At 37.1% G+C, this 17896-nt stretch overlaps 1 protein-coding gene across 1 annotated transcript in view; it reads right to left on the bottom strand.

The window, feature by feature from the left end:
* Window positions 1–17896, bottom strand: part of SCEL (sciellin) — a 101384-nt gene that overhangs the window by 49788 nt on the left and 33700 nt on the right. The window contains exons 10-18 of the mRNA XM_012000659.1: window positions 15841–15906; window positions 13739–13798; window positions 9720–9764; window positions 7920–7979; window positions 7562–7621; window positions 5171–5230; window positions 4577–4636; window positions 4150–4209; window positions 2827–2886 (exon numbers count right to left, since the gene is read on the bottom strand). Of these exons, the coding sequence (XP_011856049.1) occupies window positions 2827–2886; window positions 4150–4209; window positions 4577–4636; window positions 5171–5230; window positions 7562–7621; window positions 7920–7979; window positions 9720–9764; window positions 13739–13798; window positions 15841–15906 (531 nt within the window). The remainder of the gene's footprint in view (window positions 1–2826; window positions 2887–4149; window positions 4210–4576; window positions 4637–5170; window positions 5231–7561; window positions 7622–7919; window positions 7980–9719; window positions 9765–13738; window positions 13799–15840; window positions 15907–17896) is intronic.

Raw genomic sequence — 17896 nt, forward strand, 5'->3', positions numbered from 1 at the left:
AAAAAAAAAATTCCCGGGATGCTATTTCCAGACTTGTGTATTCAAAAAAATAACAAAACGGTAAGCATTATAACTCCTCCCTTTGTGTTGGTTGTGGAATTTGCTTTAACTGTATTTTAGGACTTGATCTCTTTAAATATTAAATAAAGCACATAATCAAATAAGGTTATTTAAATCTCATAGTTCATAAAGTCCATAAAGAAGAGTAGATTAATGTAGTAATCTACTATTAATGTAATAATGTAAAGTAATATGTGAGTGTATGTAAAGCAATACCTCATAGTATATATATCTTCAGTATTATGGGTTACTTCAATCCACCCTCATAGTATATATATCCATACCTCATAGTATATACCTCATAGTATATTTATCTTCAGAGTATATATATGTTTTGGAAAGCCCACCATGGGCCAGACCCTGCCCCAAGCTCTGGGATAAATGTGAACAATGTAGACACAGGATTAAACCTCACAAGGCTTCCATTTCAGCTTCGGAAGAGTCAGGCAATATACAATTAAACAAATAAATGAATACCACAATTCCAAATAACAATATATGTTATGAGGAAAATAAAAAAGAGTGGTTGGTGCCTGCAGTAGTGGGGGTGGGGAACAGGACAGTGACTTAATTATATTCTGTGGTCAGAAATGACCTATTGGAGAAGGTGACAATATGGGGATTGAGCATTCCAGGAAGTGGGAACAGCATATGCTGAAACCTTAAGGCAGGAATGAGTCTGGAATAGAAAAATATCAGCTTGGCGAGGCTTTACTGAGAAAGTAAAAGGCTATTGCTTTATTTTTAAAAGATCCACAGACTTCATTATGTTCAGAAAAAGGAAATGACAACTACTATTCTCAAAAGCCCACAGGAAGTACACACATACAAATATAGACACATGTGCTACGTACACGCTCACACACACAGGTACATTCACATACATGTACATATGCACTCATATACACACAAAAGCACATGTGTATATTTACACATATACTCATGAAAACAAGCAACATGCATACATATGCAATCACACACATGTACAATGTACACACATGCAATGCGCAGACTCATGTACATAGGCAATCACATATGCATATAGACATATACATATATGCATGCACATGAATGCACACATGCACAAAAACATTTGCATGCATGCATACACACATGAGCATAGGCATGCCCACATACACACACACCAATATATGAAGAAAAATAAGTCCTGATTGGAAATATTATCATTATTTTTTGAGACAGAATCTTGCTCTGGCACCCAGGCTGGAGTGCAGTGGCGCCATCTTGACTCACTGCAACCTCCAACTCTCCAGTTCAAGCAATTCTCCTGCCTCAGCCTCCCGAGTAGTTGAGATACCTGGCTAATTTTTTGTATTTTTAGTAGAGATGGGGTTTCACTGTGTTAGCCACCATGGTCTCGATCTCCTGACCTTGTGATCTGCCCACCTTGACCTCCCAAAGTGCTGGTATTACAGGTTTGAGCCACCGTACTCAGTCTGGAAATATTATTTTTAATAAAAATTAGAAAAGGAAACATGGATTTTTCTTGGAAAGTCGATATTAAATATTTGAACACTAAATTATGAAGAAAATGTAATTCACTTGAATCTTTATTGTTGCAACAATTACTTGTATCTACTGTATGCCTGGCATGAGAATCTTATGATCCCTCTTTTGTAAATGAGTAAACTGAGGTACAGGGACACAGTTAGCAAGTGATAGAGCCAGAATTAGAACCTACGATTTTTGGATTCCCTGCTCGCATTCACTACCTCAGGTTACCTCCATGAACCACCCAGGTACTGAAGGAAATCAATGCTTTCTTCTCCATCTATGGGTTGCAAGCTTGTGCAAGCCTCGAACTCACTGGGTCGCTGTGCCTCTGACCATGCCACAACTACACAAACAGGGCAGGCTTGACAGTGTGCACACCAGCTTTTCAACTACCTAAGCCTTTGCCCTCTCAACTGGCCTGCAGGCATCCTTGACACACGTTAGAACTGACAAATAATATCATGAACTGAGATAACTGAATGGAAAGGAATTCAAGGGAAACTACATGCAATTATATGTTACTGTTTCCAGCAACATACCAACAAATTCAGTTTCAAAAATATTCCATCTGCCTTATAAAGAACAAAAAGCAAGAAGATATAAGCTCTCCAGACTTACTTGACAACTCACGGGCAAGAACAAAGTACACTTTGTTAAGCTCTTCATCTTTAAATACACAACACACTACGTGCACATACACACACTAAACACAAATACACCACACACGCACATGTAGATCATACATATACACATCCACACATGCACTTACACATACACACACACGCTTATACACACACCCATTTATACACACATGCACTTAAATCCACATGCTACTGATACACGTGCACATACACTCACACACACTACTTACATCTACATACATATGCACTTACACATACATACATGCACTTATATATAAACACACTACTTATATATTCACACACATACACTAATACATGTACTCACACTAGCATACAAAGAAATAAATCATTTAGTTCAGTAGAGAAGGTCAGCCCAAATCTCATTTAATTTCTCAAATTTATTTGATAACAAACTTCGCCCAAGAATAAAATGCAGGAGATTTAGGTGTATCACTTGCACAGAATTACTTAATATAAGGTGTTTAGAGAAAAAAGAGCTCAGTTTGTTTTGGCCTGAATTCCAATTTACTGTCCTGAATACCAACACTCAAAATTCTAATATGCTTCTAAATGCCAAACAAAGGGGAGAGGGGAACTTCAAATGCCTTACCTCCTAATATTTTTATTTGTTTCAGGATCCACTTTAATAAGCCCATCGAGGTCTTGTTTTCTTTGGAAAAGGAAATTAATTTTAATGAATGATGTTAAAATATAGCACTAATCAGATGAATAATGGCTGGAAAAATTAAGAAGTGGTAAATATACAAGTTTTCTATGTCAATGTAAAATTTTAAAGCTCTACATGAAAATGAAAATTATTCTCTTGTAACTTGAGCTGAAGACCATTTAAGGTTGCTTATTTGTTAGTAATAAATGTGATTTTTTGTTTTGTTCTCAGAATGCATAAGTATATATGAAACTTGTTATTTAACAAAATCAACTTTGTCTTCAGATATATCTTGTTAGAACACTCCAAGCAGGCAGCATTGAAGTAATATTAAGTTAGATTAAGTTCTACACTGGACCCAGACAGTATAAATTTCTACTCAACAAACTGGATACAATTGCCTATTCTGTTTTTAAGTAGTAAGAATAATGTTGAGAATCATAATTTCATAATAACAATAATTTAACAATATTAACTAAAAGAATAAGAATGTATGCTTTCATATAAACTCAGTTATCTACCTTGCCCAAACCCTTTTAAATATCAGTTCCTTCAGAGTAGATTATGGTGAGCAAAAAAGGGCAAGAAAAAACAGCTCACATAGTAGAAAAATTAATGATTCACTCCCCAAGGGGACACAGGCCACCCCATTAAAATACTTTGATACCATAAAAGGCAGAAGCAGAATCTAAAAGGGACAGGAGGGGAAGGCAGAAGCACTGTGATTGGGTGCCATTGCCATGTCAACACAGCTCTGAACAGGAGACAAAGTGGTGGGAGGTCCTCACTACCCCTGTGTGTGCCAGCCCAGCGTCCCCTGGGCTGCCTCCTGAGACCACCACCCTTAGAGAAGTTGAATTAGCAGAGCTTTAGAGAAGTTGAATTAGCAGAGCTGTAGAGAAGTTGAATTAGCAGAGCTTCAATGATGGCTCACTCTTGGCCATCTCTGTCATTTTGGAAAGACGCTTTGACGATTTTGTCAAGACTGTGCATTCTTTAGGCACAAAAAATTCAATTTGATCACTTACTCTGAAGACAAATCAAAGCCCAAAATCTGGGCAAAAAGGCAATTTACTATCAAACATTAAGACAATGCCTCAAAAGTTAGTGGTTTTATTGAGGGCAAGGAGGAATGGTCGTGAGGCCTATCTTTATTGTCTAATTCCATGCTAATAAAATGTGGTTATGAAGCTAAAAAGTCAAATTATTTTATCTTCTGATTGACATGTAACAGAAACCATAATTAAAGACATTAATTATTCTTACCCAGTGGTATTTTCATTTCCTTTGGGATTTACTTTGATAGCATTATCAACGTCTTCACTTCTTTAAAAAAAAAAGGTTTATATCAGTTTCAAAACATTCCCATAATATCAGACACATACATCTTCTGTATTCCCAATGATTAATTCAAGCGTTTGGAGAAAATTATTATACTGACATTAAATTGGCTTTTAGGATAAAAATTGCCTATCAATAACTTAGTTTAATTAATCCTTAGGATTTTATTGGGTTATATGTAAATGTAAATTTAGATCGAATATACTGTATGTAGATTCTTTGAAGTGAAGATCAGGGCACCAGGGATTAGACACAGAAGAGAGAAGCCAAACAAAGATGGGATGCCCTCAATATCACATAATTAATATGAGAGAAAATAACCAATATTTAGAGACATCTGTTCAGTTCTCACCTTCTGCTCGTTTTATTCATCCTGGCATTCACTTTAACAACAGATTCGAGATCCTGTCTTCTTTGAAAAAAACACCAAAACTTGTCAGTTAGGTTACAGTACAATTTTCTCTGAAATCTGTATAATCAAGAATGTCCCTGAATGTGATATCAGGTATTTTCAGGACAAAATGACCAGGAAGAGCTTTGATGTAATTATCCTTAACTTACCTTTATTAATTTCCACAACAGCATTTCATTTAAACGAGTCTAAATCAGTTTAGAAAAACTTCTCAATGTGGCTCTCACTGTGCAATTTTGTCCTTTGTATTTCTTAATTTAAATTAAAATTTGACTCATCTCTTAATTATTTAAGAAAATATGGAATAAGAGATTATGTAGCGGGTTTTCTTGCACCTACTTCAATGTAACTCAAATCAGAGGTCCTATGAAGGAAACAGCACTCATCGTATTCCTTTTGCCTGCTAGGTCTGATGGGTCAAAGCAGTGCAAGAGTTCACTGTCACAAAGGAAAGCATAGCACTCCCATTCCTAATGAGGTATAAAAAGCTAATCTGAATAAAAAGAGCCCCATCAAGGTAGGAGATTTACTTACCCTTTCTCGTTTTTGTCAGTCCTTTGATTAACTTTAATTGGACTTCCAAGGCTTTGGGTTCTTTAAAACATTGGGGAAAAAAAAGAGAAAGAGCAACTCAGTGGTATATTCAGAATCTTGTAATGACAACAGCAGATTTCCCACAAGAGAATCTCATAAGATGTAATCAGTGCCTAAAGGATCAGAAGTCCTTGGAAATATTGAATTCAAGTGGCTCTATCCATCATGCAAAATGCATAAGCAGCAGCCTGAGACTAAGATATCAACCATTACTCAGTTATGATAGAGTCAACTTAAAAGTTTTAACCAACGTCTTGGCTTCTGCTTTCTTGGAGGTGGGTTAGTGGGAGGCTTTTAACACATATATTGAGATACTGATTTTAATACATATATTGAGATACTGTCTTATTTAAGCATGAAAATCATTTACATCAGGGGTGGAAATCAATTGATCAATATTTTAAGTCTAAATACTTTGAGGATTTAGACAAGTCATTTCTCCTAAAAAGTTAGCAGATGTGTTTAAAGGGTCTGAAGTCACCTTGGTAAAGTCAAAATAACTGTTATGGTCCCAGCACTTTATATAAATGAAATAAAACTCTCACATGCCAGTGACTGACAATCACTAGCAAATATGAAAGCTAATCTCTTTAAATTCCCCCAAGCTTCCAAGTATTATGCTTTGCCATTTTCACCTCTCTCTGATTTCTCTGTGATAAGACTGTCGATATTTTAAGTTATTTCAACGTGAGAAAGAAGGAAGGGAAGAAGAAAAAAGAACTTGGACTTTTTCCCTACCACACAGACAAGATCAGTTATTCCTGCACCAAAACTCAGTTGTTATCAAATTATCCCAGATTATAAATCTTTTTCCTAGCCCACAAAATGATCTACTTATGATGCTCATCCTACTCTTCCTTTCATCTACCACTTTTGCAGAACTCTCCAAACTGTTTTTGAAAAATATCTGGAACCTCATCTATTCCTAGAAAGCTCATATATCCACGAACAACAACAACAACAAAAGACTATTTTTCTACTTCATCTATTCCACATTTGAAAAAGTCACCTACAATATGTTGGCATGTTTACATTATAGTCATAAGTTGTTAATAAGCATTCAATGCCTGTGTGATGGTTACTGCCAACGCTTTTCATCATATAGACTTTGTTAAGTGTTCTATATCAGAAAGGGTTAAGAATGCATTGCCAAGATTGGCTTGGAAAGCTAGAATGCCATCCTGGGCATAGACTGGCACAGATAAATGGTTTTTAAAAATAACTGTGACAACAGAAATAATTCTCATGTTAGAAAGGCAAATTTCATGACTAACCAAATACAAAGTAAACAGCCAATCTGGAAGGCAAAAATAGTAGAGATCTCATAAATCCTTGCCCTTTGCCATTCTTGACTATTCTGGGATTTTCTCTAATGAAACTGGCATGGCTTTGGTTTCTTTCAACAAGAAAAATAGTATCAGTCATGTAAGTCAATTATCTAGTGTATCAGTCAGGCTAGAACTACAAGGTAACCTCTTAAATGCTATCAGCTCAGTTACTAATAATTAATTAACCCATTTTATGATTTAAAATAAATAAAAGCCTAGTTTTGCATTTAAAGATATTTACAAATATATATGAAGAGATATGCATATGAAATGACTCAACTAAGATTCCAACTGAGAAGTGCCTTATACACTCTAAAGACTTCAGTGGTGGCCAGGCGTGGTGGCTTATGCCTGTAATCCTAGCACGTTGGAAGGTCTAGATGGGCAGATCACATGAGGTCAGGAGTTCAAGACCAGCCTGGCCAAGATGGTAAAACACCATCTCTACTAAAAATACAAAAATTAGCTGGGCATAGTGGCGGGCACCTGTAATCCCAGCTACTCGGGAGGCTGAGGCAGGAGAATTACTTGAACCTCAGAGGCAGTGGCTGCAGTGAGCCAAAGTAGAGCCTCAGAGCAGGATTCTATCTTAAAGAAAAAAAAAAAAAAACAGAGAGACTTCAGTGGTGAGGGACTATGCTCCTAAATGCCTTATTATAAATGTATTTAGTTTATAAATCAACCTATTCTCCACTACTCTTGACAGCTAGTTGTGTTTCTTTCCATTTTAGATATAAAGGGGAACTGGGAGATCATCTAGGTCATATCCTTCATTTTATGGAATGAGGAAACAGAGATGTCCAGAAATTACACAGCTTGCCCAGAGTCACCCAGATTGATGTTGGTGGGAGAGCCAGCACCAAGACACACACTATCTCTGGACCCCAGTCTGAGACTTATTCCACCACCCTGCCTGACCCTTGTCCTAAGCAGGAGCTCTCTTCCAGAAAATAGTATACTGTCTGGGACTCAACCAAAATGGTCTGTCTTAATAAAATCTTACCCTTTGCCATCTTTATCTGTCCGGGTACTCACATAGATGAGACTTTCAAGGCTTTTGGCTCTGAAAACAAAGAAATTCACATAAAAGGCTGCATATTGAAATGAAATTGTGTGGTATCTTGAAAGGTCAGATGCAATAAAAATTCTCCATGAACTGCTCATTTACTCTTATTGAATGGAAGAGCAGAAATCCTTCTTGGTAATTATGTCTGAACTAAATGTACAATGCTGAGAGCATTACCCCATCTGCTAGTACATTTCCATGCCAGAGGATTCAACTCCCTCACAGCTAATGTCTGAAGGAATAAGACAAGCAATCTGCAAGATAAGATTTTCAGATTTGAGACAGATGCACTTACCTTTTCTCTCTTTCGTCTACCTTTGGATTTGCTCTGAAGAGACCATCAAGACCTTGATTCCTTTAAATGTATTGATTAAGAAAAGCCTCATCAGTGACAATGACCAATGCTTAACCCTATAAGAACATAGACCAGTTTACATCTAAGACAGGAACAGAAGCTTGTTGGGGAAGATGAGCCACAATTCTTGAAACAGGTATTTTCATAGACTCAAATTTTAAATTGTAGTGGGCCTTAGAGAAAATAAAATAAAAGATATAAACTGGGGATCTGCCAACCACAATAGGTCCATAGAGGTGTTGCTTGGATTCATGGAGCATTTCTATCCTTTTAGCTTTCAAGCATGGGCTTTAAAGTGAGCCCATGTTTACAATGATGGTCAGGACACACAGAAACCTGGATTTTCAGGCTGGGTGTGGTGGCTTATGCCTATAATCCCAGTTCTTTGAGAGGCCAAGGTGGAAGGATCACCTGATCCCAGGAGCCCAAGACCAGCCTGGGCAACATGGTCTGACCCCATCTCTACAAAAAATTAAAACTTAGCCAGGCATGGTGTTGGTGCCTGTAGTCTCAGCTACTTGGGAGGTTGTGATAGGAAGATTGCTTGAACCCAGGAGATGGAGGCTGCAGTGAGCTATGATTGTACCACTGCACTCCAGCCTGGGTGACAGAGCGAGACCCTGTCTCTAAAACAAACAAACAACAAAACTGGATTTACAGGATCTCCTGAGAATGTGCTGCTGTCCTGCAACACTAGACTCAGTGGAGACCCTCAGCTGGAGCTGAGCTGAGAAGCAGCTGTGTGCTTAGACAGGGCATTTGCTCTCCTTTTGGCCCCGGTTCTCTCACTGCCTGTGTTTCATATAGTCAGTCTCCTCACCCACTCACACCTGCCTGGCCTCAGTGGGCCGTGGAGTCTGTGACTCCGGATCTAAAACCTCCTCTCCTTGTAAATGAGGAAACTGAAGAGCAGCAAATTAAGTGAGCATTGTTGCCAGAACAGGATATGAAAAACACGTCCCATGATCCTCTGATCAATTCATTTGGCATTTGCCCTGTTTTCTCCTTCTCTTTGATCACTGTTTAGTGGGTTAGTGTGCAAAATAATAGAGAGCTTGCTTACCTTATACAGACCACAAACACAAGCCTTGATTATTGATTTTTCTCTCTTGGCATATTTCAAGTTACACAATTATAAATGATTCAAAACAAGAAGATACAGCCTGGGCAACATAGTGAGACTCCATCTCTACAAAAAATTAAAAATTAGCCACACATGGTGGCACATGCCTGTAGTCCCAGCTACTTGGGAGGCTGAGGCAAGAGGATGGCTAGAGCCCAGGAGGTCAAGGCTGCAGTGAGTTATGTGTGCACCACTGCACTCCAGCCTGGGTAAGAGAGTGAGACCATGTCTCAAAAATAATAATAAACAATATAACATTAACTATGATAATAAAATGTTTTTTGTAATGGTTAAACTAAAATTATTCCATGATCAAACCAAATTCTGTTTACATTCTAGTGATTTAGTATTTCAGGAAGAGAAAAGTGGTAATTTATATAACTGCCTTAATAAACAAATGGAGCATGAAAATCAAGGACACTTTCATATTAGTATCTTTAGACTTCAATAACCATTCATCATAACAATGAAATGATGATGATTGCTGCAAGCTTTTATTCAAGATTTGTAGGATATTTTTGACTACGTATGTGAGTCCTCACGCTCAAAGACTGGAAAGGCATAAAAAGTCACAATATGCAACTCAGTAGTAAAAAATAAACATTTAAAAATCTTACCTATTCAAGCTTTTGTTCATTTTGATGAGATTATCCAATTCTTCACTTTGGGAAGAGAAAAAAATGTTTAATGTTAGTAAAAAGCTTGCCCAGGGTCAAAGGGTAAATTTGCCTTAAAATAACAGTTCTCTGAAATACAACACATGCCACTTTTATCATCTGCGAAAATCCTGATGATCCTCAAAGCTCTCATCAAACACCACTTTCTCCAGAATGCCTTTCCTAGTCCTCTAACTGAATAGAGTCCTCTACATTTTTGGAGCCCTTGCAGCATTTGTTTTTTCTGCACCTCCTTTATGACAGATCTGTGACTATACTTTGAGTTATAGCCATTGCACACTGGTCTCATGTTAATGCCCCTACCTCTGCACAGGCACACGTATGCACACCACTTAAAATTTAGAACTGTATTTTACATCAGACACATTTCCGTGTTTTAATACAGTGTCTTTCATACAGTAGATACTTAATACCCACTTTTAATTGAGTCTACACATAGGTACCTTGATTAATTACAGCATTGCGCAATGTACCTGCACACGTAGCTTCTAGAAAACATTTGTTCATCAGTAAGTCTGGCTTCCTTCTTAAGCTCTGCTACTTCATTTCCAGGTCAGCTAAATTTGCTAGCCTCTTTCCACATCTGAGAACTGCAAAGCCCTTTCTGGCTGCTGCTTCAGGAGCAACCTATCTAAACTCTTAGGTTCAGGAATTCTGTTTAAACCACATGGGTTCAACTTTCTCTCCCAAGCAGGCACCCTAGGTGAGGTGGGGTGGGGGTTTCACCACAGTGCTATTGGTTTCTTCCTCTAGTTCCCCATCACAGCATGTCATTTCTCTAACTTATCTATTCATGACCGCGCCCCCCCTGCCCACACACACACACACACACACACACCCCTTGCCCCACCTCTCTTGCCTTCCTCAGCAAGTTTTTCTGTTCACAAATCAGTAGTTACGCATTCAAGTTTCCTCGTTAAGGACACCTGGAGTACGATCCAGGATTCATCACTTATTCATTGGTGAATCTGGGCGAGTTACCTAACCTTCTGTGGACTCAATTTTCCCATTTGTAAAATGAGAATACTAGTCATACCCACCTCAGAAAAGAATCATAAGCTCATGAATATAAAGTACTTAGCACGACGCCTAGTCAGTCATAAATTCCTGATTAATTTGGGCCATTATAATAAATAATGCCCTGTCAACACTAAATTTTTTGTTTAATAAATGCTTGCTTTACTTTTTTTTTTTTTTTTTTTAAAAGGCAAGAGTTTCACTCTTGTTGCCCAAGCTGGAGTTCAATGGCATGATCTTGGCTCACTGCAACCTTCGCCTCCCAGGTTCAAGCGATTCTCCTGTCTCAGCCTCCTGAGTAGCTGGGACTTCAGGTGTGCACCACCATGCTTAGCTAATTTTTGTCGATTTAGTAGAGATGGGGTTTCACCATGTTGGCCACGCTTGTCTCAAACTCCTTACCTCAGGTAATCTGCCCGCCGCAGCCTCCCAAAGTGCTGGGATTACAGGTGTGAGCCACCATGCCCAGCCTAATAAATGCTTGCTATACTTGTTTTTTAATTGCACTTAGAAACACCAAGAATTCGACTTAGCCTTCAGAGAGATGCAATTGCTGAGTCACTTATGTGCTTGAAGATGCCTGGCACGATGACACTAAGGCAAGAATAGCTGCTGAGGGTAGTCCTCTTAGAGACCCTAAATTAACAGCCAGTACATAGATGAATCCTTTCAAGTAGTTTTAGGTATCAGTGGTAGAATTGATGCCTGATAATAAATACTGAAATACAAAAGTTGCCACCTCTAACCAAAAAAAAAAAAAAGAAAAAAGAAAAAAAGAAAAAAAAAAAAAGGTTAATGCTCTCTCCTTGCGTGTGACAAACACTACCCAGTCCCTTGATACAGTAACCCATTACTGTTTCTTGCTTGAAATTCTACCCACTAACTCTGAGACTAACAATCTGTTCATGTCCCCAAGGGAAAGAGCAAACCCACGAGTTCTATAAATCTTAGCCCCAGACTTTTCTGACTGGCATGAGTCACAATGATGAGATTATCAGGATTTGGAGTTGCTTTATCCCAAGAAAATTAGCATAAATCATGAGAAGACACTCTGTGGCAAATTAAATAAAACGGATACTGTATTCCAAATAAAAGATTTAAGCTTTCAAAATGACTTCTAAATTGATGAAAGCTTTGGATATTAAGTTTCACCATTGTATTTGTAACAAATTAAATGCTCTTAATCAGATAGCAGTAACATTCCATTTCACAAAGAGCAGCTCGGATAACGAAAGGTGAGTCTACTCCCTGTGGATGGCCCAAAGTAACAATACTCTATGATGACTACTACGAACATTTTTCCTGATCCCTGTCAGGCAGCAACTTCTCTCTGTGATAAATGTACCTGGCTGTGGAATTTGAGCATTATGGCTAGGGAGCAGGGACAGGAAAGTTAAACTAACTGCCTCTCTCACGGTTTTTATTTGGTTTACACCAAACCATAATTTCCCTTCAGAGTCACTCATTTAGCTGTTTCTCAGATATCCTGATCACCCACCAAACCACTGTCTAATCCCTACTGGAAATAAAATATTACCTGCAACAAAAATAAATCAATAAAATTAGAGATCTAGACACTTCAATGAGAGAAGACACGGAAATGAAACATTCAGGACAATTTCTATAGACTCCATCTGGATTCAGAGCTCCTATTTTGTTTATGAATTTGCACAGAAAAGCCAAGTGTCATATTTTCTTCTCTGCAGTTCTTTTGACAGAGACTGCAATCTCTAACAACACTCTTAGCATTACTAAAATCTATTAAACAAGGAATATTTTTTGAGAGCTTTGGATTTAAACAATGGAATATTATGATTTTACCATAATCTATTCAATACCTACTTTGTACAAAGCATCATGTCACACAATGTAAATGGCAAATAAGACAAAACATCTGCCCTGAGAGACTATAGAGATGACAGAGAAGGTAACACATTTATGCAAATAACAGGAAACAAAACTGAGATGATTCAGTCTTATAAAATATGAATAGTGCAACTCTAATTGCTTATAGAGGCAGAAGTCACATCTCACTGGATCACTCAGGGAAGACAACAGAGAAGGTGCCACTTGATCCGGATCTTGAACAATGGGCAGGGCTTGGATGGACTGGCATGGTAGCTTGAGACTGGGAAAGGTTACCATGTGGTATAAACAAAGCCAGAGTATTTGGAAACTACAGAGAGAAAGTGGTTTCCCTTGATATGAATGTGGGATAAATACAGGTGTGAAAACAGAAATAACTGGAATGTGAGGCTGGAGCCAGGTTGGCAGGGGCTTTGGGCAATGAGGACCTGGTTCAGTGATTGAGCAGAATCTTTGGAAAAATTCTGGCATTGATGCGAAATAATAGTTTAGTGGAAGGAAAGCCTGAAGAATGTAAGTAAAGCTAGATAGCTACTCTAATAATCTGTGCAGAAGTCAGTGAGGGTTTAAACTAGAGGAAGTCTGTGTACACATGAGGAACATTTTAGATGTTTAATTCAAGCATGTATGATACTACCTAGGGGGAAGGAGAAAGAAGAATCAAGAATTATTCCAGAAAGGTGAGTCTGCAGGAATGCAAGAACAGAGAAGTCAGGAACAGCACATTTGGGAAGGAATTTGGACAGCCTGAGCAGGGGTGCTAGGAGATAAGTAGAGATCTGGACCAGCAACATAAATACAGGACTGGATATGTGGAATGAGGCTTGACAGCTGAGGTCACTGGGTGAGTAAAATTGCCAGAAAAAGCGGCAGAGTTGGAAGAGTGTCCGTAAATGTCAGCACCATCCACTATTCAGGAGTACTCATCTAGAGAAACTGACGCTTTCTTATTTTAAATTATATACAATATAGAGCACTAGGATTTTGTTCATATTTGGAACTTTTAAAGGTATGGTTAAACATTTTTGAAACACAAGAGAAGATAAAACCCAAGCTCAAAAGCTCGGAGATCTCACCCTTTGTCAGTTCTCTGAAGTGAAGTGGCCACTTTGACGATGTTATCAAGATCCTGACTCCTTCAAACAATGAAAAATAAATACAGGTCAGTGACAGAGGAGCTATTTTTTGAAGGAGCTAAAATTTCTCATTTGTTTTCAGTAAATAAAGTAAATAGGTGGTGTTCAGGAATTACTGAGTTTAACAGAAAGACAAAGTGGTTCTGTTATGTCAGCTCATGGCACACAGTGACACGCACATCCCCCATTGACACACACACACACACACACACGCACACAAAACTTCCCTCTGTTATTCCACCTGGGTGTTGGCTCTGCCATCTAGTGCTCACTGAAATAACTACATTTTCTCCTGAAGACTGGTATTGCCAGCTCCCAGGTTCTATGTTACAAATAGGACATAGAAAACAAAACCCACTTAACTAACAAGTAAACACAGAAGTGAGTTCAAAAGGTTTTCCACCAGAGCCAAGCAGCATTAAGTATCAGATACAATTATTTATTCCTTTTCACCCTGTAGCGGTGAAAATGTTTGTCTTCTCAGACTCTAGAATAGGTGGAAGCACCTGAGCACATAGACGGCTTGTGTATTCCAAATCAGATCAATGCCGATATCCCTGGATCATAAAAGGAACAGTTAGGAAAATTCTTATAGTAATTAAGAACTGTGGGCTGGGTGTGGTGGTTCACACCTGTAATCCCAGAACTTTGGGAGGCCAAGGAAGGAGGATCCCTTGAGGCCAGAAGTTCAAGATTAGCCTGGGCAACAGAGATCCCCCATCTCCACATACAAATTTCATTTTAAATTAACTGGGTGTGGTGGCCTGTGCCCGTAGTCCCAACTACTCAGGAGGCTAAGGCAGGAGGATCTCCTGAGCCCAGAAGTTTGAGGCTGCAGTGAGCTATGAGTTCTCTGCTGCACTGCAGCCTGGGTGACAGAGCAAGATCCTGTTCAAAAAAAGAAAGAAAAAAGAAAAGAACTCAGCATCTCATAGACAGAGGGTTAATAAGGTTCCATGAAGAAAGGATTCTGCAGCCAGGTTGGGAAATGTAACCGACTTTTGCTGATTTGGAATACACATAAGCACACTAAAGATTCTGAAAAGTTCTGTGGCAGAAAACTCTATTTAATTGTGTTTCCTAAATGTAATGAAACACTGAACTCTTCTTTTGCAGAACATGCATTGACATCCTGTGGCACATAGAACACAGGCTGGGGAATGCCAAGAGTGGTGCCGTCAGCTCCTCGGAACAAGGGAAACATGACTTTTTCCAAAGAAGAGAATCTATGTGATGTGTCTTTTAGAATGGGACTCTTCTGAGAGTCAAACGGGGATAATATAAAAAATGAAAAGGATATAAGTTTTAAATTTCAAAATAACTTTTCAGTGATAAAAATCTTTTGACTGAAAAAATAGTTTATCACATTGATAGACCTATAAAATAGCACTGTTTAAAAACTATTTTCAAAAAAAAATATTTTTTTCCTTAAAAAGGGGAGAAAAACAAGACACATCCAGAACAAATGCTAGACTAAATAGGATGTGCAAGACAACAAGTATAAATGGGAAGTGTAAATCAGGACACCGGACATTTGGGGAATGCCACCTTACCCCCACCCAAGACATTTGGTGAATGTCCCTTTACCAAATGGCATCAATGTGCTTCTTCCTGATGCCGTAGGAGGAGTTGGACATGCCTATGTTCAGCCAACACTAGACAAAGTTTTTGTAGCACAAGTTTAACTGAACAACTCTATTTCCACCTCTTTGTTTATACATCCACACCAAGTATATGATAGACCTCAGAGCAGGTCCTGGGAATAAAGAGGTGAGCAAGCTCTCCTGCCTTTAGTGGGTTTGATCTTATCCTGTTATCTTGTTCACACCATTTTGGTAGTTTTCTTAATGGAAAGTTTGGGATAGAATTAAAAGAAACAAAATTCTGAAAGTGCCTACAAAAACATTTATTGATATTTTGGAGTCAGTTGGAAAATTGATTTTGTCTACCTTATTATTAATTGCCTTGCAGTTTTAAATGTGCTGAGAAAGCATACTTTATCATTGCTACAGTTATGTAGATATAGATAGAAATCAGTTTACCTTATATTTCTTTCAGCAGATCTGTGGGTTTCTGTATATACACCCGGTTTAGGTGGATGTATCTGCCTATATTTTCAAAGTTAAAGATTATATCAGTCAGAAAAGAAGACACTTTTTTGATAAATTTAAATTTATTTTTAAAAATTTATGTACAAAAAGATTAGTGTTTGTTGGAACCATACCTGAGATAACAAACTTAAACTCTTTGGGTTGGCAGGAACTCCAGTATAATGAGTTTGTAATTTAATCTATCTTTATTGCATATTTGTAAACCACTGGATATATCTAGACTTATAAGTTCTAAATACATTTATGTTGATTTTTTGTTCTCCATCAATAAAGCATTTTCATACTTATCTCTATTAGATAACGATATAATATTTTAAAATATTAATTTTTGTTATGGGCATCAAAGAGATTTTTTTTTTGCTTAAAGAATTAACCCATTTGAATACTATCAAGAAATATATTTGTTAATATAAGGTGGAAAAAGAAGTCTATGTTTCAAGTACACCTACCACATTGGGAATGACCATACTAAGCTGACAGAATTAAATTTTATTATGTTAGGTTCTGGCACAATTTAAGACTTTTCTCTACTCTTTTCAAAAGTATCTGGTTGACCTACTTATACATTCCTACTTGTTCTCAAGAAGCTACATTCAACTATTTTTTGTACTCCTGAGGACATGCGTTAATTACATAGGAAACACTTCCATTTCATATTCTTTCATTAAAATCATCTTGCTGTGATTAAAGTAGTCAGGATTTTAAAAAACATGCAAGTTGTCCCAATTTTATTTTTTAGATCATTGGTGGAATAAAGAAATTTGAGTAGTAAGTTCCTGTGAAATTTGGCTTCCTTAAATTTAAACAAGCTAGTAGTTCTAGTGATGCTGATTATAGATTAGAATGTCGGTGGTACTAAGGCCAATTAATTTTAGCCCCTTAAAAAATTCTATTCAAATTGGTATTTAATTACTTAATACTAGAAATGTTAGAGGAAAAATAATGTAAGATTAAAAAGCTTGAGAAGATATTTTTAAGAGATCATTATAACCATCATACAAACAAAAAGTTATAAATCTAATCTATATTTTAATTAGTTCAGTGAAGAAATATTCTCCTGACTCAATTTAAAAAATTATGTTCTCATCCTAAGGACAAAATTTCAAAGATACTGTGCAGTTTCACTGAACAGAAATTCAAACCTGGAGTTTTAACACCTATTGCTACATAGTCCTGCTGCCCAGTCAAAGCTTTCTAACTGAAGTTACCCTCTTAATGAAGAAAATTTCTATAATTGTGACTACTAAAAAATAGTTCTATAGTTGTGTCTTATTAAAGAATAGTTTCATAATTGTGTCTTACATGGTGTCAAAAAAATAACCATCAAAGAGCAAAAATACAAAAGAAGCAACAGTAGGCAATCAAGCAGATCTAATGTAGTCAATCTTCATTGAGTTACCATTTCTAATCTCACAATAATAATGGAAATGTGGGGTGTACATCTCGAAAAATTGTTCAAGATATATTAAACAGTTTAAATGTAACACATGGGAAGAGTTTCAGATCTCTGAATTTGTTTCCAAGTATTAATTATAGAGTGACAGAGATTCAAAGCTGAGAAGCAAGTCTATTTTTCCTGATTCAGAGACAAGTCAATTAGAACATCTTTCAAAACTTGTGATAGTTTTGAAATAAATTACAAATCCCTTCACTAAAAAAAAAGATTAAAGAACTACCAAAAGGTATTTCTAACATAAGCAAGGATTTGAGTGGTAACACAAAGTTTCAAGAACATCTTTCATCAGAATCTGTATCTCTTAGTGGGAAACTTAACTTGGAGCAAATATGAACAAAAAATATACTTTTAATATGGTTTATATTTATATTATATATAATACAGGCCAAATACATAGATGTATTTATATTTGCATATTAGGAACTAATATATAAAAAAGCCTGTGCACAAACACTTTCTGAACATGAATATTGTTCCATTTTTATCCTGAAGGCATATTTTCTTAAGACAAGTTAGCCATTAGTATTCAAA

This window comes from Mandrillus leucophaeus, unplaced genomic scaffold (assembly GCF_000951045.1).
Source record: "Mandrillus leucophaeus isolate KB7577 unplaced genomic scaffold, Mleu.le_1.0 Scaffold638, whole genome shotgun sequence".
NCBI classification, from domain to species: domain Eukaryota; kingdom Metazoa; phylum Chordata; class Mammalia; order Primates; family Cercopithecidae; genus Mandrillus; species Mandrillus leucophaeus.